The sequence below is a fragment of the Mugil cephalus genome, chromosome 15 (assembly GCF_022458985.1).
Source record: "Mugil cephalus isolate CIBA_MC_2020 chromosome 15, CIBA_Mcephalus_1.1, whole genome shotgun sequence".
In the NCBI taxonomy this organism is placed as follows: Eukaryota; Metazoa; Chordata; class Actinopteri; order Mugiliformes; family Mugilidae; genus Mugil; species Mugil cephalus.
In genome coordinates, this window is record NC_061784.1 from 2,164,710 (window position 1) to 2,187,592 (window position 22,883).

The 22,883-nt window shown below is 41.5% G+C and overlaps 1 protein-coding gene across 5 annotated transcripts in view; it reads left to right on the forward strand.

Annotated features, from left to right (window-relative positions):
- ltbp3 (latent transforming growth factor beta binding protein 3) overlaps positions 1-17,575 on the forward strand; it is a 32,265-nt gene extending 14,690 nt beyond the window's left edge. The window contains exons 5-30 of one of the 5 annotated variants that reach the window (XM_047607132.1): positions 260-346; positions 495-611; positions 724-879; positions 1,738-1,845; positions 1,951-1,964; positions 2,042-2,096; positions 2,316-2,393; positions 3,769-3,894; positions 6,571-6,702; positions 6,806-6,934; positions 8,161-8,280; positions 8,591-8,710; positions 8,980-9,102; positions 9,207-9,329; positions 9,504-9,623; positions 10,096-10,224; positions 10,450-10,620; positions 10,760-10,840; positions 10,930-11,058; positions 11,163-11,300; positions 11,401-11,541; positions 13,982-14,110; positions 15,422-15,580; positions 15,679-15,768; positions 16,332-16,460; positions 16,581-17,575. In XM_047607132.1, coding sequence (XP_047463088.1) covers positions 260-346; positions 495-611; positions 724-879; positions 1,738-1,845; positions 1,951-1,964; positions 2,042-2,096; positions 2,316-2,393; positions 3,769-3,894; positions 6,571-6,702; positions 6,806-6,934; positions 8,161-8,280; positions 8,591-8,710; positions 8,980-9,102; positions 9,207-9,329; positions 9,504-9,623; positions 10,096-10,224; positions 10,450-10,620; positions 10,760-10,840; positions 10,930-11,058; positions 11,163-11,300; positions 11,401-11,541; positions 13,982-14,110; positions 15,422-15,580; positions 15,679-15,768; positions 16,332-16,460; positions 16,581-16,732 — 3,056 coding nt within the window. In that variant the 3' untranslated portion in view covers positions 16,733-17,575. Of the gene's footprint in view, positions 1-259; positions 347-494; positions 612-723; positions 880-1,737; positions 1,846-1,950; positions 1,965-2,041; positions 2,097-2,315; positions 2,394-3,765; positions 3,895-6,570; positions 6,703-6,805; positions 6,935-8,160; positions 8,281-8,590; positions 8,711-8,979; positions 9,103-9,206; positions 9,330-9,503; positions 9,624-10,095; positions 10,225-10,449; positions 10,621-10,759; positions 10,841-10,929; positions 11,059-11,162; positions 11,301-11,400; positions 11,542-13,981; positions 14,111-15,421; positions 15,581-15,678; positions 15,769-16,331; positions 16,461-16,580 lie in introns of all 5 variants that reach the window. The other 4 variants (XM_047607131.1, XM_047607136.1, XM_047607135.1 and 1 more) reach the window with 4 other exon arrangements.
- Positions 17,576-22,883: the final 5,308 nt, after the last annotated feature.

Here is a 22,883-nt window from a genome sequence, read left to right on the forward strand (position 1 = left end):
TGATGCACTTCAAATTATTATGTTTGTTTCACCAGTTAATGTTTTAAAATAGACAATGACGCAATGGTGTTAAGGGACACTTGAGCAACGCTACAGTTGACCTAAAGTTGACGGTTTTGAAACATCGTGGCACGTGAAACTACAACCTTTTTTGAAACTGTGAGCTGGTTTATGCCTTTACAGTTTCACCCTCCTGCAGCCACTCCAGCTGTCTTTCTCAGATTTTTCCCTCTCTGCTTTGTGTCTCCTGCTCCCTCAGATGCCTCAGTCAAACAGACTATTGTGGAGGAATACGGCTCCACCTGTCCACAAGGTTATAAAAGATTCAACAGCACTCACTGTCAAGGTAACACTGACAGGTCCATATAAGAGCTCAGTTTGGAATCTCCCTCGTTTTTAATATTTCCAGCTGGATGTATATAAAGCTACAGTTCCTTTCTGTTAGCTACTGTATCGCTTACTTTGCTTTTTTTACACTTCTCCTGACCTTGAAGACATCAACGAGTGCTCCATGCAGGGCGTCTGTCAGAACGGAGACTGTTTGAACACACTGGGCAGTTTTAAATGTTCCTGTAAGTTTGGTTACACATTGGAGAGGAACCGATGCGTCGGTGAGTAAGAGGAATCCCCGCGTATCCACTTGAATGACACAAACGCTTTATTCCAAAGTTTTCCATTAAGATAAACAACTGCAAAATGAAGCCCTGTCGTCTCCCGTGTTAGAATCTCCAGCTGAGCACGGTCAGTGCTTCCGGATAGCATCTGAGACCAGGGGCTGTGAGCACCCGCTGTTGACCCAAATCACCCAGGAGATGTGCTGCTGCACGGTGGGCAAAGCTTGGGGCCGTAACTGTGAAAGATGTCCTCAGGTGGGCACAGGTGAGTAACCGTCAATGAGCTCAGTCATTTTAAGTCCAAATGAAACAGCTCGGAGAGTGTCATTTCCTTCAGCACATTAGTGTCTTTCCTGTAAAAACATGAAGCTAGGCAGGCCGCCCAGTCTGCTGTGATGCTTGAGCAGGGGCTGCTAATACATGCACAAGGTATTTTTTCAAGAATTTACCATAAATATGCCATTAATAGAACCAGGAAAATTACTTTTTTGTTAATGTTTGGCCAAATACTGGTCATACCATGCAAAATCCCTTTAACATCAGAATTTATGGGGGCTTGAAGAGCACAGGAAAGATATTTCACTCCAGGTTTGTACACGAAGTAGTAGTTCAAGGTCTTCATGTGGCTCAGTTGTGTCTTTATGCTTATGTGGAGAGCTGCTCATTCCTGTTGAGGGCACTCTTGTGAACATGGAAAATCTGTTTTCATTTTTGTCTTTTTAAAACAAACAAATGTTTGCTTCTCCAGAGTCTAAAATGTGAAGATGTGCTGCTTTACTCCGTGAATGTAAATAAGTGTTGGGCTATAATGTCAAGTATCTGATGACAGTCAACTGCTTAATAATTCAAATAAACAGCCAATGAACTAATAATGAAATAAATCCTTAGCTTCAACCTTACTCAGTATCTGTATGAAAGCCTTTCTCTAAATGTTAGCCTCATGAAGGATAAAGTTACCATTTGTTGTTGTCGCCATTGTCTAGGTGTACTTAATTAGACTTAGATTTAGACCGAGTGAATATACATATTTTATATAGTTTATGTTGTGCTAGATTGCTGGACATTTCTATTTGTGATCCGGAAACAAATAAACAATACACACCTTTGTACCTTCTTCATTTAGTGGCTTTCAGTAAGATTTGCCCTGCTGGAAAAGGCTACTTTCTTCAAAATATCAGAGAGACCGTCGCCTTTCCCCCTATCATGTTTCAACCCAACACGCCCATAGAAGGTGAGTCCTTTAGGATTTCCAGAAGGAACTGAACATTTTTGCTTGTAAGTCTGTACTGATAATGTGAGTTTGGTCTTAATCACTTTCTGTCACTTTTCCTTTCAGAACCAGAGCGAACGGTAAGAGCTTGTTTCTGTTTTTAATGCAGTGATTGTCATTTTTGCTGTTGTGGAATTAGATTTTCTCCTTCAACCAGGAAACGACCACAGTGCAGCAGGCTCCCACTAGCACCAGAAGTCCTCGTGTGCCCGGTAAACCCACCTCCACTCAGATATAACCCCTTGAAAAATAACAGTTTATGCCGATGATATGAAAGTTTCTTTCTTTTGCTAACTGCATCAATAGACAGAGTAGCGATATTTTCCTTTCCACATGAGTGTTGATGACAAAAAACACCAGGACTAAAGTTCAACATGTCATAGCTCCTCCTAGAGGTTCTCTACCTTATTTCTCCTCTGCTGGATCCACAGTTGTTAAGCCCACCCCTCCAGCAATCGTCCGATTGACCCCAGGCAATGACCCCTTCGAAACACAGACTAAAGTCTTCCGTGAGTTTCACACAAAACCTCGAACTGACTTTAAAATCTATCCTGCATCAAAGAGTTCCAATGTAAATGCTGGTTCATGTTTCATGCGCGTCAAAACTAAAAACATCAAGCTCTCCACATTCCTGAGTGAGAGAAGATATTGTGATGAGCTTTGGGTCCATTTCACACAAATGACATGTTGACTTTCTCCATGCAGTGCGTAGCGTTTATTGATTTTCAACACAACAACATGCTAGTAACAAATAGAAGTGTGTTCAGCCTTACATGGAGTTCAGTCTAGTCTGATGCATGCTTTTTGATGATTAACTGATGCTTTTGGGCATGTTGTGTGTATCCAACCATGAAGCATGAACCAGCCTCAAGGCTATGTTCACACTCTTTCTACACTCTTTTTTATGGAATCCAAGTGTTGCCATAACTACTTTACATTTTTGTGCAGGTACTTAAAAGCAGGTTATGTGATATACACTGCATTTCCATAAAAGAACAACATCACCCCATTTTTTTTGTTTTTGTTTCTGCTGCTTCCTTGTTCTTACTGTAGTCTTGCTTGTGTGTTAATATAGGATTTTTAGAAACTGCTCTTAAGATATTCAAAAAAGTTCGAAGCAACGTCTGTTATTGGCTTTGGTGTTAAAAAAAAATGCAGTAGTGTGAACATGGCCAAAGACAGAAATTTATAGACATGGCATCAATGTTATAAGTGTATTCATACAAATATTAAATAATTAATAATAATAATATACATTCCATAACCCCATACCACTATGATATTTATGTATATTTGCATGGTTATAGAGTTCTAGTTATTTTAGTTGTTTTCTCCATTTCTGTTTAAACATGACTCAAAACATCAAGCAATTTTCAGGAGTTTTAAAAGTAGACAAAAAGAACACAGTCAAACAAATAAAATAGAAAAATTATACTTTGGTAGTTCTTTATTCAGTATACATATCAGTGAGGGGCAAAAGTGAGTGGACCTCTAGAATTATAAGTTCATTTGATTGTGATTCTGATGGATGGGCTAAAATCCTCCAAGCTGCTCTAAACAATAGATCAACAGTTACTGGAAACATTTAATTACTGTTATTGTTGCTGGGGTCACACCAGATATTGAAAACAATGGTTCACTTACTTTTGCAATTTACAGATTATAAAACAAATATTATTTTTTTAATAAACACACACAAATGCATAATATTTGTATTTCATTTATTTGACTGAGTTCTCTTTGTCTACTGTCAGGGCTTGTGTGAAATCCACTGAAGTTTTGCGTCATCTTTACGCAGAAATGTAGAAAATTCTGAGGAATGGAAATACTTTTAAGCAGCAGTGTATATGATGCCAGTCCACTCTGTGTTCCCTCCTGAAGCAGAGACAGATGAATGTGGGCTAAGCAGAAACATTTGTGGTCATGGAGAGTGTGAGAACAGCCCGAACGGCCACATCTGTCACTGTTACCCCGGCTACCGTCTCAACCCGCAGAGGAACATCTGTGAGGGTAAGAGACAATGCTGCAACATCAAGATAGTGAGGAATACTGACTGGAATAGTTTCTTATGAATGACCGTCACCTGGCCAAAATTAAGTCATTCTGATTCCAAGACACTATGTTTTGTTACATCTCAAGTTATACTTCTTATACTTAGATAAAAAAAAATTGATCCCAAGGATTCCAAGAGAAAATCATCTATCCATGAATTTCAGTTCTCTTATTCTGCCTACTGGTTAATGCCAGATTTTCTCAGTCTGAACCAAAACTGATCCTGGTTCAGTGTCGTCGTCGTCATCTTCATCCACTTATCTGGGTCCGGGTCACGGGGGCAGCAGCTTTAGGAGGGAGGTCCAGACGGCCCTCTCCCCAGCCATTTCCACCAGCTCCTCCGGAGGAATCCCTAGGCGCTCCCAGGCCAGACGGGAGATATAATCCCTCCATCGCGTCCTGGGGCGACCCCGAGCATGGGACATGCTCAGAACACCTCTAAAGGGAGGCGTCCGGGGGGCATCCTCACCAGACACCCGAACCACCTCAACTGACTCCTCTCGATGTGGAGGAGCAGCGGTGTTACTCTGAGCTCCTCCTGAGTGTCCGAGCTCCTTACCCTATCTCTAAGGCTGAGTCCGGCCACCCTACGGAGGAAACTCATTTCGTCCGCTTTTATCCATGATCTTGTTCTTTCGGTCATCACCCAAAGCTGATGACCATAGGTGAGGGTTGGAACATAGATCGACCGGTAAATAGAGAGCTTCGCCTTTCTGCTAAGCTCTCTCTTTACCACGATGGACCAGTTAAGCTCCCACAACACTGCAGATGCCACTCTGATCCATCTGTTGATCTCCCCCTCCATTCTACCCTCACTCGTGAACAAGATCCCATGGTACTTGAACTCCTCCACTTGAGGCAGGACTTCCTCCCCGACCCGGAGTGAGCACTCCACCCTTTTCCAACTGAGAACCATTGCCTCAGACTTGGAGGTGCTGATCTTCATCTCAGCCGCTTCACATTCGGCTACGAACCGCCTCAGCAAGAGCTGGAGGTCGCTGTTCGATGACGCTAAGAGGACCACATCATCTGCAAAAAGCAGGGACGAGATCCTCTGATCACCGAACTTGACACCCTCCATCACCCGGCTGCGCCTAGAATTTTTGTCCATAAAAGTTATGAACAGAACCGGTGAGAAAGGGCAGCCCTGGTGGAGTCCAACCCTCACTGGGAACAAGTCCGACTTACAACCGGCTAGACGGACCAAACTTGCGCGCCTCCTCCTGAATGGCTGCTCCTCCTCCTGAATGGCCCTTAGCAAGGGGCCATCCACCCACAGGATGCCCCTGGGGACACGGTCGTAGGCCTTCTCCAAATCCACAAAACACATGTGGACTGGTTGGGCAAACTCCCATTTCCCCTCCAGCACCCTAGTGAGGGTAAAGAGTTGGTCCATAGTTCCACGCCCAGGACGAAAACTGCATTGTTCCTCCTCGATCTGAGGTTCAACCATCGATCGGACCCTCTTTTCCAGCACATTGGCATACACTTTCCCGGGGAGGCTGAGGAGTGTGATCTCCCTATAGTTGGAACACACCCTCTGGTCCCCTTTCTTAATGAGGGGAACCACCACCCTGGTCTGCCACTCCAAAGGCACTGTCCCCGATGACCATGCAGCCCTACAACATCCAGAGCCTTAAGATACCCAGGGCGGATCTCATCCTCTCCACCGCCAGGTAGCTGCTTCACCACCTCAGCGACTTCTGCCCCAGAGATTGGATGGTCCAACCCTGGGCCCTCCAGCTCTGTTTCCCCGACAGAATGCATGTTGCTGGGATTGAGGAGCTCCTCAAAGTATTACTTCCACCACCGGACAATAGTCCCAGGAGACGTCAGCAGCTCCCCGCCCCCACCGAAAACGGTGTGGACAAGTTGCCATCTTCCGTCCCTGAGACGCCGGACGGTTTGCCAGAACCTCTTTGGAGCCGATTGATAGTCTTCTTCCATGGCCTCACCGAACTCCTCCCACGCCCGAGTTTTTGCCTCAGCGACTGCCCTGGCTGCAGACTGTTTAGCCATCCGGTACCAGTCAGAGAGTGCTTCCAGAGAGCCACAGACCAACCATGTCCTGTAGGCCTCCTTCTTCAGCCTGACGGCTCCCTTCACCTCTGGTTTCCACCAGGTTCCACTCTGGTTCAGTGTCTTGACTTTAAAGGCCTATTCTCATCATAAGATAAAAGGATGGCTGCATGCTGTTACAGCTCCAACAGGGCTTCCATTACACACAATCATTATTTTGGAAGCATTTGTTATTGTGTAAGCATGATTCTAAATTATGTTTTATTGTTTTATTAAGCTTTCACAACATGTGTTTGGTCATAATAAACAGATTGAAACAAAGAATGATCCAGAGTGAGGCAGCACAAGGATATTCAAACGTTCTGTGATCAGCTGACATTGGATACTACATTTCCCATAACGCACTGTAGTATATTGTATTAGAAAGCAAAGAGCTCCCATGTCTCTCTGGAATGAGAATGCCAGACCTTTAGCACTGATTCACCGAGTTACTTTTATCATGTATGTGATGGATCTGGAGGATAGGGAAAGACAAACTCTGTGGTCCTCCACTGTCTGTAATATTCAGCAGTGTCTGTCATCATTTCATCACTTCTCTCTTTCATTCTTGTTCAGATGATAATGAATGTGAGTCAGAGCCGTGCGGCCATGGCAGAGGCCACTGTGTCAACATGGAAGGATCGTACAAATGTCTCTGTCGCCAGGGCTATAAACACATGGTGCAGCATGGGAGACTTAAGTGCATAGGTGAGTTTTGTTGAGGTGTTGCAAAGGTCAGAAGATGATGTTCTTTCTCTCTAGGCTGTCAGGTTCTACACTAGCTTTAATCTTTTTTTGTGCTGTTTTGCAGATGTGAATGAGTGCGTCAAGCAAGACATCTGTGGTGTCGGAGGCCAGTGTGTGAACCTACCTGGTTCTTACAAATGTGAATGTCACAGCGGCTTTAGGAGCAAATCACACCGTCAGCCAGGCTGTGAAGGTACAAAAAAAAAAAAAACACTGATTATTATGACACTAGTGTGCAGTTTTTCCACTGACAAAACACGTCTTAACTGTGTCACTATAATAAGTTTACACCTGTCACTATGTGAATATACAGTTATACCCCGTCAAGTTTGATAAAAACATGTTTTATACAATTAAACGTGGATCTCTCTTTAATCTGTGGATATTCACATTCGAATTTGATGAAAGGTGTGAGAATTATAAACATTTTTATACACAGTCTCCTATTTTTAGGTAAATGGTAAATGGTCTTGCTTTTATATAGTGTTTTTCTACCTGCTTTTCTATTGGTATGCAAAGCACTGTTACAGTCACAGACACATCTTAGTATTCACACACACACCAGTGGCACGCACTGGGAGCAGCTGGGAGTTCAGTGTCTTGCTCATTCCGGGAATCGAATCGCTGACCCTCTGGTTCGTGGACAACACGCTCCACCTACCGAGCCACAGACGGATAATATAACTGGAAATAAGGATATAAAGAAAATCAAATGGATATCATCAAAGAATGCATTTCCATTGTTTTGATTGTCCCCCCAGTCTTCATTACAGCTGCCTGTAGTTGATATTTGTCTGCCTCTAGTTTTGCATGCTCAGTTGGATTAACCTCAGATGGTAAACTGAGGCATGTCAGAATATTCAGTTTCCTTCCTTCAAAAACTCCTCGGTTGCTTTAAGAATATGTTTTGAGCCATTGTCCGTCTGTACTGTGAAGCAACGTCCAGTCAGCTGTGACTCATTTGGCTAAATCAGAGCAGACAGTCTGTCCCTATACACTTCAGCGTGCCTCCGGCTGCTTCTGTCACGTGTCACATCATCAAAACCACTAGTGACTCAGAGCCGCTGGAAGCCATTCATGCTCATGTCTCACACTGCTCCCACCATCTTTTACTGATGACGTTGCATGCTTTACATCATCAGATCTTCCACCACTGCTGTATTTCATGGACACCCAGACTTTTTTAGGATCCTGAACTCACTAATGTGTTCTTTTTTTTAAACAGCTTTTGATTTCGACTGTCCAATCACTTTTGTGTGCCCTGAAAATAGAGGCCTGTGTATGAAATGGTTGTAATTCTTACAGCTTTCATCCAATTTACACACGAATAACCTCTAAACAAAGCGAGGAGTCTCAACTTTAAGTTCATATTCATTATAGCTGTAACTCTAAAAAAAAACATCTGTATAATTATTCCAGACATAAATGAGTGTTTGAATCCTGAGACCTGTCCCAACAAACAATGTAAGAACACACCAGGGTCCTATGAGTGTGTTTCTTGCTTGCCTGGTTATGAGGCTCAGTCTGGAATCTGCCATGGTGAGTGCAGCTGCCAATGATCTTCTGACACGACTCAATTATTTTACCCAGCCTGGGTCAACATTTTTGATTATGCAATTTAGCAGATTTTCTGTAAAGGCAAATCTTTTATTAAGCTATTAAGTGCTTATTCACAAGTGACAGACCAAGACAAATAATAGTTGAAATTCTATATGCATTAGCTACTATATATGTTGTCTGTTGTATGAGTCAACATACATTTCCCATAATCCCTTAGTGTCCGCCACTATAATATGCTTATTTGTGTGAATATGTGTGCACGTTCAAACCTTCTACATGTTCATTCCAGACATAAATGAGTGTTTAAATCCCGACACCTGTCCCAATGAGCAATGTGAGAACACACCAGGCTCTTATGAGTGCGTGTCTTGCTTGCCTGGTCATGAGGCCCATGTTGGAATATGCTATGGTGAGTGTAACCCCACTGTTAAGCAGAAGTCATCACTGATTAACTTTTATTTTCAATGTTTGTCTCCTGGGACACTGTCAATTATTATTATACTAAGAATTCAAGAAACAAAGAAAAACTGAAATAATGTAAAACACGTTATTATTGCCCAACTTATGGAAATATCTTGGAAATGAATGAATAATTGCTAATGTACAACTGTGCAACTGCCACTGCATTTGTGTATGTGTATGTTTTTTTCAAAAAAAAATCTCTCCCACATGTTTCAGACATTAATGAGTGTCAGAAGCCTGGCATTTGTCCTAATGGGCGCTGTGAGAACCTCCCTGGTACTTATCGTTGCCTGTGCAACGACGGCTTCCTCCCTTCTGCAGACAGCAAAGGTTGCAGTGGTAGGTCATGTCTGTCTAACCTTTGCACAACATTATTGTTTATGGTCATGTAGCGGGTGGAATTCCACAGCAGACTAATAGCATTCTCTAAACCTCCCAAACAGATATTGATGAGTGTGAAGATGCTGGGCTATGTGCTTACGGCCGCTGCATCAACACAGACGGCTCCTTCCGGTGCCAGTGCTACCCAGGATACCAGCGCACGCAGGAGGGCAGCCACTGTGAAGGTATTAATCATTCAAGAGATATGCATGTTCTGTAAATAGCATTAAAAGGAGACCAAAATGCAGTTTCTTTATTGTCGGGGAGTGGCAGCGTTGGCTGGTTGACTGGTTTGTTGAAGCTGCAGAGCTTCCCACATGCTTCGCATTCAGACATTGTATTTATTTCCTTCCCTTCAGATATCAATGAGTGTGAGAGGCCAGTGAACTGTCTGAGGGGTCGTTGTATTAACAGCATGGGCTCATACCACTGTGAATGCCAGAAGGGATACAAACTGGTCGGAGGCAGAGAGTGCCAAGGTCAGTCTATTAAAGCGCGCGTCAGATGCTAAGTGGCACAGATGCTCCTCTTCTTGTTTTTTTGTTATTATTATTATTATTATTATTATTAGTAGTATTTTGTTCTCTATTATAAAAGGTAATGATATTGTCAAAGAAGGATGCAAACACCACATTTTATCTGGTCTTATTGAACCTTCAATTATTTGAACAATTTCATGTATGAGTGTCTTGTTGTCACGTCTGTGACAGCTGTAAGCTGCAAGCTTGGGACATGTGTTGTCATGTTTTTGTCTATTAATACAGTATTATTTCAGTTATTTATTCAGCAGTGTATGGCCATGGTGGGAGATGTGAGTTTGAATAGGAATGAAAGCTGATATGCTCAATGTCTGCACAAATATATCAACCCCCAAATGATTTCTTATCTACGGCTCAGATGGTGTTTGGATTGAAACACATATTTACAGCAGCTGTCTGATTTCTCTTTCAGACATAGATGAGTGTGCCATAGACAGAAGTCTCTGCCAGCCCTACGGCTCCTGTGAGAACAGGCCAGGCTCATACGTGTGCCACTGCAATCACGGTTATATCCTCTCTGAGGACAAACGCAGCTGTGAGGGTAAGTCTGCTCAGTTTCCTTTTACTTTTTGACTGTACACCTGTATTCATCCCAGAGCTTGAACATGCTGAACCTTTAACCCCTGCCTGCCCCAAAGCCAAAACTTCAGTTTTTCTCTGTTCAAATCCAAATCTGAAGGCCTGTAATCTGAAGGTCTGTAATGTTAAATCATATATGAAAGGACACTGAGGCCAGTCAAAACAATCCTTTATTTACCCCATGCAGCAGTTCGAATTCTGACAGATGAGAAGAAGGAGTGCTACCTGAACCTCGATGACACGGTGTTCTGTGACAGCGTTCTTGCCACCAACGTCACCAAGCAGGAGTGCTGCTGCTCCATCGGAGTTGGGTGGGGAGATCACTGTGAAATCTACCCCTGCCCTGTCTCCCACTCAGGTACATTTGTGTTGGACGGTGAAAATAAACTGTGCTCATATTTGAGAGAACATTATTTAATTTTCTGTGTCTGCCTACAGTTTTTCATAGTTTTTATTTGTCCCTTGAATTGAACTTCTCACTGTCTTCTCGTCCCTAGCCGAGTTCCACTTCCTTTGTCCAAATGGCCAAGGTCTCTACTATGATGAGGGACTCCAGTACAGCCTGCCTGCCTACCATGGTAGATATTATATAACTCAAGATTCCCACCTACAAGCACCCATCTGCTATGACTATGTCACTGAAAAGAGACCTCTCTCTTGTCCGCAGATATTGACGAGTGTTCTTTGTTTGCTAATGAAATCTGTAAGAAGGGTCGCTGTGAGAACACCCTGCCAGGCTATGAGTGTTACTGCCAACGGGGCTTCTACTATGACAGCAACCTTCTCGAATGTATCGGTAAGTGTTTAGATAGTCAGCATGAAAAGGCGCCTCAAACAAGGCTTATTTTGTAAATGCAAAAAATGTAAATAATTTTTCAATGTTCGTATTGGGTCCCTCAGATGTGAACGAGTGCCACGATGAGTCTCTGTGTACTAATGGTCGGTGTGTCAACACCGAAGGGTCCTACTACTGCAACTGCCATCGGCCCTGGACGCCAGACACCAACAAGAAGAAGTGTGTGATGGCAACAGTAGCAGGTGAGTAAACTAAGCTTCTCCCTCTTATCCTCTAAGGTAACCTGTATCATTTATCCAGTCCCTGACTGAATTATATTGAGCACTGACCTTTTTTGTACAGATAAGAGTAAGTGTGAAGACCCAGAAAACTGTAAGAATGGCCACTGTGTGGACATCCCAGGGTCGTACTACTGCATCTGCTCTCCACCTTGGACCTTGGCCACTGACCGTAACAGTTGTGTGACTCCTGAGGAGCAGGCAGGTGAGTGTAACACCTCTGCATTGGGATGCTTGCAAAAAGTGACAAGCCAATGTTGGCAACAGCAGTTTAGCCTGAAAAAAAACAAAAAAACAAAACAAAAGAGGAATAATTGGTTTTCTGCACTTGGAAGAAACAACACATGTGAAATGAGACTGATCTCTGTGCCAAGCTGGAAAAGAAGGTGAGGGAATCTCTGTCCTGTATTCTATGAAACTGAATGGGTCTGATTATGACTGTAGCCTTGAGATGATGCAGCTGTCACTATGATTGTTGTTGTTCCCAAGGCTGTGTTAGTTGTTATAACTGCAACATGTTCATGTGTGCATTGAGGGTTATGTTGGTTAAGCGTTGTAGCTACTGTATTCCTGGAGTGTGTTGGTAGTTGTCAATGTAGGTTCAAGAAGTAACCACTGGACATAAGCATAGAACCCTGTATTGAAACAGTTAATCCAGCTGAGCCAAACGCACCAACATGTGAATCAGAATGAGCAGAAAGTAGAAAGACTGTGATGGGAAAAAAAAACACATTTACACTGTGGACTGTTGTTTGTTCATGCAACATGATTCTCATGATCATTTGACTTACAGAGTTACTTAAGTGAAATTGTGTCATTAAAATAAACCTCTACACTTAGTAGTTGTGTAGTTCTTGCATCAATTTTGGACGAAATAGTGGTAGTGGTGTCAGGATTCACTAATGGCATCTCGGAAAAGCCCTAGGACATGCAGTTACAGATACATACTGTACACTGATTGCATCCAGTTTCGACAGTATATGGGGAAACTGCAGCAGTAGCAGCACTTGCAGAGGCGAATGAGGAAGTTGTATTGCATCGCAGTGAAGAATGGCTTTCAAATGGTCATTATGTTGATGTATTGCCCCAAAGTCAATCCTAGGAATGGAAACATGTGCTCTGGCCTCCCAAGTTTGTCACTTCTTAAGTTTGTCATGTTTATGGAATAGGTTTGGGAAGATTGAGTTCTCTTTGTAGATGTGCAGTTGATCTTATCTTTTTCATTCTCAAACGCTAGTCGGTACTATAGCGATTAGCAGCTGAGTGTGATGTAGTACAGATAAGTTCCTCAGGGCTGTGCTTCATATCCTTCAAAATACGATCACGCCTCAAAAGTGACAGGATAGCAACAGCTAAAATTGCATGAGTTCACTGCATAAATCACCAGGCTGTGATGTAAAAGACAAAAGTAAAATGCAAGCTGCACCAATGTTCACAAGCTTTGGTCAGGAACTCAACATTGGATTTCCCTACAGTGGAAGGACCTCCATATCAAGCTGCTGTAACTTATATCATTTAAACAAGCTGCATGCAGCACCTGGAAACCCTCCACTTGGATAGTAATGACCGACATTAGAGATGCAAACAGAAATAACTTGAGTAACATATCCAGGCTTCATGTGAGTATATGATGTATGGATGGATGGCCCCGATAGCACTATCGTCATGAGAAGAACCTGTGACTTGAGATGTATGGATGGATACAGACAAGCTAAAAACACATGCTTTTTCACGAACCCGCTAATTATATAAACACTTGGTTTGTTTTTGGAGGTAATTGGATCTGGATAAGTTTTAAGGGCTGAATGAATGAGAGTTGCTGCACTGCATTGGCTTGGAATGAGAGCAGGTGTAGTTATAAAATAGCTCAAGAACCTGATCGAAATTGAGCACAGCTGCTAAATACATACCAGACTCTCGTTCTGCAGGTGTCAATCCAATGACACATACTGTATTTGGTTTTATTGAAGTTTCAGGAACAAAACAGAAGCCGAAAACATAAGTAATAAAAAGAAACTTCCACATGACGCAACCACTGAACGGTGCACACTGGCCCATGTAGCGGTTTCATTTTCCTCGCAGAGCGCCTGCAAACTTTCTTGGCCAGTTGAAGTCCTGGTGGAACCAAGCTTCCTGTTTTGTCAGAAATCACAGTGTGGTTTCTTATTTACTAGAGACCAGCTGCAGGATTGTGCATGATCCAGTCTCATTGTGTAAGAAGAGCCTTGCATGCAGCATTCATTACAGAAATATAAAGCAAGCAGAAAGCAAACAGTGTGGTGGACACAATAACATGTGCATTATTATATTAAAACAGATTACTATTACTAATGAATATTGCCATGTTCAGTTTTTGTTGGGACCGTGTCAAACTTATGTTTCCTGAACTCTGAGTTGTCCTGAAGTGAGGTGGACTAAAACACCTTGGACGCATCAGTTACCAAAATACATGGAGCAACCATATTTTTCATACTGTCCCAGAAAAAGCTTGACATTGTACAGCAAATATCACAAAGGGAGCATTTGGTGCACGACCCGATTGTACTGCAGCACATGTTTTGTTATCGTGTCCACCACCTACAGACTAATAGCTGGCCCCAAGCAGATGTTCATACTGTAACCAGTGTCTGTGGTGCCCTTTGCAGATGTGAATGAGTGCCAGGACCCCTCGTACTGTAAGAATGGGAGGTGTGAGAACACGCCCGGCTCCTTTCACTGTTTTTGCGAGCCTCCCCTCACCTTCAGTGCAGCGCTGAAACAGTGCGTCTATGACGGTGGGTAAAATCAGTGCCGGCTCACCTCAGCCCAAGCGCTCCAAATGAGTTTTGGCTTATCTCAATATCTGCCACTCATGTTGTTCTTTTGTAATTCCTCCCACTTTGTCTCCCATGTGGCCTATACTGGCTTTACAGTGTAACATTTCGCAAATATACCCACTTTTCAGAGATAGTTTCATGTTGTTGGAGCACGTAGTGTAGTTATGAAAAGAAGATTAATAGGCAAATCACTATCAGCTAAATGTGAGAATAAATTTTCACTTCTGCCAAACTCTGCTGCATGTTTACTTTGCCCCCAGACTATATCTGTCTTTTTTTGTCTGTGTTATTGTAGATGTTGATTTGTTGTGACTGAGAAAAGACAGCATGCGAAAACTGAGAATAGACTGAGTTCACTAGCCATAATTCTTCATGTAAGAGGCATGTCTGATAGTGTTTTCAATGTCGTGGACTGTCAGGAATATGGCTTCTTCACTATTTGTAATACAAAATGACAGTGAATGCAATAGAAGTCTATCATCACAATTGTAGAAGACGTGGGAACACAGTGACCCAAAAGCAACTGACCTCTGTCAATAGGCAGTTTGCACAATGAAATTATTACAATACAATCAACAATGCAAGTGTGATGGCTACCATTTAGTGCATGAAAGACGGGTTCTCTAATTATGTGAAATCTACGACCATGTTTCAGCCTTTGTGTCATATTATTTTTTATCTTACACCTGTCACTTGTGGTAGTTGTAGTCAGTTGCCAGATATACTATACACATTTTGGACATGGCTTAAAGTGCCATAGATATATAGAACTCACCTGTTTTGATTTGTTTATATATTATTTTTGTCTGTTTTTAAATGACATCTGTCACTTTTACATTTCTCTGCATATTTTAATGTTTTAAACTTGTTTTATGTATATTATCTCTGTTTCTGTGTGCCACGACCAGATCTCTACATATACTGCCCTTTTCTTTTGCTACATCTATTATGTCAGGGCCACTATAAGCTGTACCCACTGTATTATGGTGTGGGTTGACCTCTCTTGCCACTACCCATAAGAATATGTATATATTGTCTGCCTTTTTTCTATTCGACTATGAGAAACCATAAACTATGGTAAGTAGGCTGTGAACTGATGTAATGATTTAAAAGTTAAATACCATACATGGTCGAGACTATAGTTTATTAAAAATTTGAATTTACCCATTGTTCCAAAACACTGATGCTGTGGCGCTCTCTACTTTGACTTTCCATGCACATGAATGGAGTTAAAATTTCACGTCTGTTTTTCATGTTTTTCTCACCTAGATCGCACTGCGGCCCACAAGGACGTGTGTTTCGAGCGCGTTGACGAGGGACTGATCTGCAGCATGCCCACAGACCACATTGTGACATACTCGGAGTGCTGCTGTCACTACGGCCGTGGCTGGGGGCCCGAGTGCAACACCTGTCCACCCAGAAACTCAGGTGAGCCGCCTGTGCCACTGGCTGGCATCTCAACTTTGACTGCAGACTTTCTGCACTTTCTCCGTCTCACTAAAAGGAAATGTGCTCCTTGTACTCAGAGATGTTCAGTCGTCTATGTGAGATGCATCTTGAGACAGAGTCCGATGGAGAGCAGGACTTCCTAGCAGCTTTTGCCAACTACAACCCAGGTAAAGCGATACACCATCCTCTTTGTTGTCGGGGATTGTGAGGCCACCCGCCTACCCTGTAGAGACCTGTTGAGCAGGCTACTATCAGTCAGGCCAACAGCATTCTGACTGGCACAACACACGTGCTCAGTTCAAAGTACATTTCATTAAACTCAGGAAGGAAATATGGGGTTCCCCTCTGCAAACATAATCATGTCAAACATTTATTTATTCCCTTATCAAACAAGCTCATTAAAGAGCGGCTAGAGGAGGATGAACAGAAACAGAAGTGGCATAGGAGGCCGAGGTAGTTGCGTTTATAGGATGAATGTGGCATGTGTGTATTTTTGAACATTGTTTTTTCACATCTTGTAATATTGTTTTTAAGTGTATTCAGCATGAGTCTTTTAGTATTTAGTTTTTATTAAATTGTTTTGGTGCAGCACTGCCCTCACGCCCAAGGCAAATTTCTCCTACGGGAGACGAATAAAGAACCATGAACCTTGAACCAACCAAACATGTATTGTATTTGTTGAACTCTTTCTGTCTCACATGTTTCCCCTGCCTGTTTATTCATAAAACAGGTGACAGCTCAGAAGAGGATTCGCATGAATGCAGTTGTCCAAATGGCCGGTGTGTGCGTTCCTACCTGGGCACCATGTGTGACTGTAACCCAGGCTTTAGGCTAGATCACTCCCGCACCCGCTGTATAGGTTTGTACTTTCTTTTTTTTGCCGACAAGTGTTGTTGTTGTTTATTTTTGCATTTTGAGGAGCATACATTAGCCCGTTGTACAGCTCACACTTAGCGATAAATGTTTCTATTTGTTCCAGACATCGATGAGTGTGCAGAACCAGGCGCTCGCGTCAGCCCGTGCAAGAACGCTCGCTGCGTGAACACGCCCGGCTCATACAAGTGCGCGTGCAAGAGCGGCTTTGTGGCCACGCGCAGGCCAAACGTTTGCATCCGTCGCAGAACTCTGTAAACTCTGTTGGTCCCAATCAGCGCAGTACACACAAATACCCCACACATGCTCCACATACACATCCCTCTCTCTCTCATACACAGACATGGACCTGTGTGCATGCAGCCAACCCAAAAGCCTGTTCTCACCGGGAACCCCAAATGAAATGTACAAAGCATGTCAATGTCCCCCTCCACCCCCACCCCACCCTTTTCCCCATTTCACTTTTACAAAGGAGATGAGGAATATGTTTGTTTATTTGTTTGTTAAACCTTTTTTTTGTAATTATTGTTTTATAACTGTTTTTGTAGTTTAAATTGTGCATTTCTGTGATTTTTATATGGTTCTTCTTGTTGCATCAATCTATATTTGAATATCTGATCTCAAGCAGCCTTGTTATAATATTAATAATAATAATAATAATAATAATAATAATGTGTTTCAAAGATATCTATTGCCTTGCTGTTGTCTTCAACCCATGCAATATCTACATACTATAGTAAGGCCAGGTGAACTTAACATGCTACCGTATAACCCTTTACATTCCCATTTAGTTCATTCTGTTATGTCTAACTGAACCACATGTTGTTCATTTTGTTTTATTGTACAGTTTGTTCAGTGGATTGGTCACTGTCCTAGCCCTGTTTATTTGTTGCTGTAAAATATGAGAAACCTTTTTTTTTTTGTATAATTTGACATGTGCACCTAAGTGGACTTAACCAAAAAAAAGAAAAATGTTCATGCACTTAGGGGTGAATATAGTGGGAATATTTGCCAAAAGAGCATTTCTGATCTGTCGTCATAGTTGCTGCATCAAAGTATTTAGAAGAATCCAGTTTTAATTAAAAACAGAACAGCCACTCATGCATTTGTTTTTCTTGTGTTCGAGGTCATTTTGAAGATGGGACGTGCAAACAGAGAAACAGTGACCCTTTGGTGCCTTAAGTTCAGACGGACATGGACAGTGGGGCACATTGAGTGAGTTCTCATACAGTCAGGTATGCAGGACTGTGCTGTGGATGATTCAGTGTTGCCTTTCAAGCACGCCTAGAAAGCAAATAAACCCCAGCACCGTTCCGTTAGGCTGACCTCTTTGCTCTTTTACGTATTACTGATTTTGGTGGGTTTTGACATTTTAGCAATTTGAATATTTTATATTTATATTTTCAAGTGTTTTTTCGGCGACTTCCTTCTTAGTGTTGATTAAGATTTTGCAGCACTAAAAAAGCCACTTGTTTTGATTTTATTATTACTGTTATAACCGCAAACAGAAAGGGTTTAAATATTCAAATGAGAAGACATTTTAATTTTCCTTCAGTTCTACAAATTGCCTTCTGGATGTGTTTGTGCTGCTATATTGTCGCTGTAACTCTTTGAGAGCCTGCAGTGCTTCTACTTAATCTGAAAATCTGAATGCTGTTTTTGTTACTTCAATTCAGTTTGTTTTGAATTGGAAGCCACTGTCATACTTAACTACTTTAAATAGTTAAATGACAAATGACATAAGTGGGAAGTCTGTTGCTGTCATACATAAAACATAACATTTTAAATTACACAGCAGTGTCAGCCCGTGGAGGCCCACTGCTGGGCTGGGGCCCCAAGCATTCGCCCACCTTATCTGTTGACAAGCTTCATTTCTGTGCCTAGGTGTGTATCTTGGGCCTCTGCTAAGAACGCCTGAATTCATTTTGATCAGAATCTTAATCTCAAGTTCCCTTATTTTGCCACTTAAGGTATATATCCACATTGAATTCTTCCTTTTTCCACATCCTGTTAGGTACTCCCTTCCTTGTCCTGTACTGTCCAAGACTAAATCTGGGTCTAGTGTGTGTTAATGGACGGTACAATGACTGTATGACTTCCAGTTAGTTCTGTGTATAAGCAGGCGCAGTATAGAAAGTCACTGCAGCAGCTCAACAAACATACAGAAAATGAAATGTACAAAAAAACCAAAAAACAAACAAACAAAAAAAAACATATATAATGGGATAACATTTTCAGTAGTAAATAAATAATGATTGGCTTTGATTTAATGGTTTAAGTTCTTCAACCAGCTCTGACCAAAAGTGATCAAGTGAAATAGTGGAATAATGAAGTTTACTTTGTTGAACGTTCACTGACCTACACAGAGGAATTTAAGGAGAAAGTTTTCATGCTGAAGCCATTGTGCTCAGTTGCTGTAGTGGGTGGGAAGGTTAGACTGAATCAGAAATTCAGAGCATGTCTTTATCAGACGAGTGATACCGTAACAGAATTACAGAATCATCTCAGTGGGGCTGGTTCAGCTTAGAGCACAGTGCTCATAGGCTGGTGGCCACCAAGCCCACTTGTTCCATCAGCTACATGAAGAATGGTGACATCTCGTGGCACATTTGTGTTACTGTAACTGTAATATTCCTTCAGTAAACTATGGTAAACGTCAAAAACCTTTCACCACTTTTCTAAAGTCACCAGATATCTGACTTATTGTCATCACAGTTATCATCACAGTTATGTGTTGTTCTTCGTCAAAATTAGGTGTAGATAGTAAGCAATCGGTGCCCAGTTGCAACAATGGAGAATATATATTTTTTTATGAATAAATAAAATTGTTAGCTTCAAACTGAACATATTTGCAGTATTTTAGACCTTTTGTTTGATGCTTATGATTCAATATGATTCTGCCCAGTGAAAGTCAGTGAAATGATGAGTCACATAGATTTGTCTGATGTAACTGTGAATATTAAGCAATCCACAGCGCTCTTTCCCCAAACCCTACTCCACTGTCATATGAGGCTGTCTGCCAGTACTGGCCGTGTCATTATTCACAATGAAAACAAAAAGTTATAATAATTCAGATTGTAAAATTCTGAGATGTCAAACTTGGAATTGCCCTGCCCAAGACAAAAACATATATAATACAGTGTTTGCTGGTGTATCATGACATCATGTCATCATTTATTTCTATGGAAATTACTCATCTGGTTATCTTCATTGTGAATTAAAAAGACAGACAAATGCCCTCCTGTCCTTACTCAAATTCCACCTACAGTCCTATCTACTAACAAACCCGTAAAATACAAATAGCATGGTGTCAACAGTTCTGGATGACAAATAAGGCCACTGTTTTCATTGGTAGAGAAAGCTGCTGTTAAAATGATGCATAGTGTGTCTTCCCACCAAGCTAACTCACAATCTGCAGAGCTGGACAGTCTCAGAAATAGTTACGATGAGTAAGAAGCCTGACACTGTGGAAAATAAATGAGACTACAGTCCATTAGATACAACAACACTGAGGCATTCATCTGTGTCTCCCTGAGCTGGGACTTCTTCATTGATCAGATATTTTATTCTTGCTTGCTTTTTCCTGGTAAAACAGAAAATATTGAGTTTTCACTCACTTTCTTGTGCAGAGTCACATCCAGTAGTTCAGTTTACTATGATCAGCTATCATTGGACCAGATATTTGACTGTAAAATCATCAAAACAAACAACTTGAAACACTACAATTATTATAAACACATAATCTTTCCCACACAATATGATTTCACTATTTTTTTTTTGAAAAACCAAATGAAATATATTAAAGTCATCACAACTTTGCCATTGCGACTTTAAATCTAACTGTGTGAAAGTATGATTTATTGTGATGTACTTTAATTTTTACTACTCTTCATTTGGTTTTACATGCCCCATGGATTTTACCATATTTAGAATGGGGCAAAAAGAAAAAGTTATTAGTTAAAAAAAAGAAAAAGAAAAAAAAAACGATCCAGCAGATCCACACTATCGTACACTAGAGGGAGCTGCTGGTACATGTGTACACAAATGAATGTTTGCATTAATTTGACATTTACTGTCAGCAGGTTTTCATGACGCTATCCATGAGAACACAATAGAAGACAGAATAGAAAGGGTAATATTGATTTATAAGCATAAATCTAGTGCATGAGAATTCAATAATCCCACTGCTCCTGCAATACAGTTGTGTTGATTTTGAACAGGCAGTAGATTAGCATTTGTGATCAAAGGCTCTGTTTAAATGTCAGGCAAACATATTTTTATTTCTGTCCTGAATTGTCCTGAAAGCTTTCTCAACATGATCTCGATTTTTGGTTGGAAACAACAACAACAACAACAACAACAACAACAACAACAATAACAACAACAACAACAACAACAACAATAATAATAATAATAATAATGATAATAATAAAAATAATAATAATCCGCTAATAAAATGCTTGCATCTAAATCCAAAGGATGCAGCTCTTTCTCATTTCTCGCATATTGGAGATATGTTTGGATTGGCTACATCAAAACATTAATTATTTTCCACATTAAAATGATCTAAAGTAACATATGAATGAAACAACATGTTATCATGTGATTCACAAATGCCATCTGCCTGCGGGGGCAGCTCGTTCTCCGTTTTGCACACCAAGAAATGAGTGTCATAACTCACAAAAATGTCTCACTTCCTCTTTGCTGGGACCTATAGATGGTCCCCGTCCAGTGAGTCACGTTGAAGCATGGTGGCACCACAGCGCCTCACTGTCCTGGTTTCATTCTGTCTAATTATTATATAATCTTAAACTGGAACAACAGGGTGACCTCCAGCAACTAGTTTAGGGAGAAACAGAGCTAAGAAAAGGGAGGAGAGAGACAGAAGGTGAGCAAGAACCAAAACAGAAATAGCAAAGTTGTCCTTGGGAGATGGCTCAGAAAGTGGTGTTAGGGATATAAATATCTTTTAGTAGGTCGCACTGACCAGAGTATAACCCACTGGGTAGTGGTGGATGTAGACTGCTAAACTTTCTTCTTCCTAGTCAAGTACAGCTCCAGTTGGCTTTAGGAGGATGAGAGACAAAGATGACACGACGTCATAAGATAATGATGACAATGCTTAAAAATGACTTGAATATTTTACATCAGAAAACACTGATGACGGTAAAGGAGAAAATATTACATGTAGGGATTAGTTTTGATGACTTGCTTAGGAAGCCACTTTACACAGTTTTTAGTAGTTGATTTATGCAGAGGCTTCTGTATAAACGAGGTGATGACTATTGGATAAAACAAAACAAAACTAAAGTTGTATAAATGTATGCCCATGAACAAATACACTAAGATGATGATTTGATTATATATTTGCAAATAATTTCACTGCAGGGAAAGTTTTACATGCCTGGTCAAATTTAGAAGAAGAATTTCTGTCCAGGCCTCAGGCTGTTACTAATAAACAAATAAGTTCGTCTAAAGGATGAAATATGCTCTTTGAAACAGGGTTTAAATCTACCCAGAGGTATTAAAGTCAAAACGACTGCAGTCCTTCTGTGTGTTAACGTTTGTGAATTCTCACGGATTATATTTTCTGTTAATTGGAAAAGTTGGTTGCATCCTGTGTCAATATCACCACTGGGGCATGCTTGTACTCTGCTGTGCTTCAGGCCTCTGAGGTCTGTCTGACATATATTTGGAATAACTCTCTCCTCTGCTTGACTGTGTCGATCCTCCCTCCATTACCCAGGACAGGAGTCATACGATTCAGCTTTAAGGTTGGGAATATCAATCTCACACACACATTTTCTTGGGAAAATGATTAGAGACTCCATCCACACATCTGTGAAGGTGAAGTCACACCAACTTTACCGGACACCATCACCCTGTTCACTGCACACACCGCTGACGACCCCACCCGCCCAGGTCCCCTGTATAGCGAGCGGACAGAGGGGGGTTTATCTCAAACTGCTGCAATCTGCAGAAATCACTGTGCTGGACACACACTGGCAGCCAGTGGCAGCCTTATATCCTGCGCTCAGCTCTTTCCCTTTGTCATGGTGGATTGTGGATGAGCTCTCTGTGGGGCGTTGGTCTGGGAGCAGAGGTGTGGACCGGGGCTGGGGGCGTAAACAGGTTCTGTGTGTGCGTTATCAGTGCTGACACACAGGCACGCAGCTCAGATGAGTGATTTTTGAAGACCAGGGACTTTCTTTTATCCTCACACATAACTGCCTGGTTTGATATACACTCTGGAAAGTAAAACTAAATAAATTCAGCTGAACCTCTTTGAGTTTGAGAAAAGAAGGTGGTAATCTACTGTATAAATCAAGACCATGCGCTTTGTCCATATACATTCTGGGAGCATAACTCACATGTTTGTGAGTGTATATAAGATTAATATATATCAGAT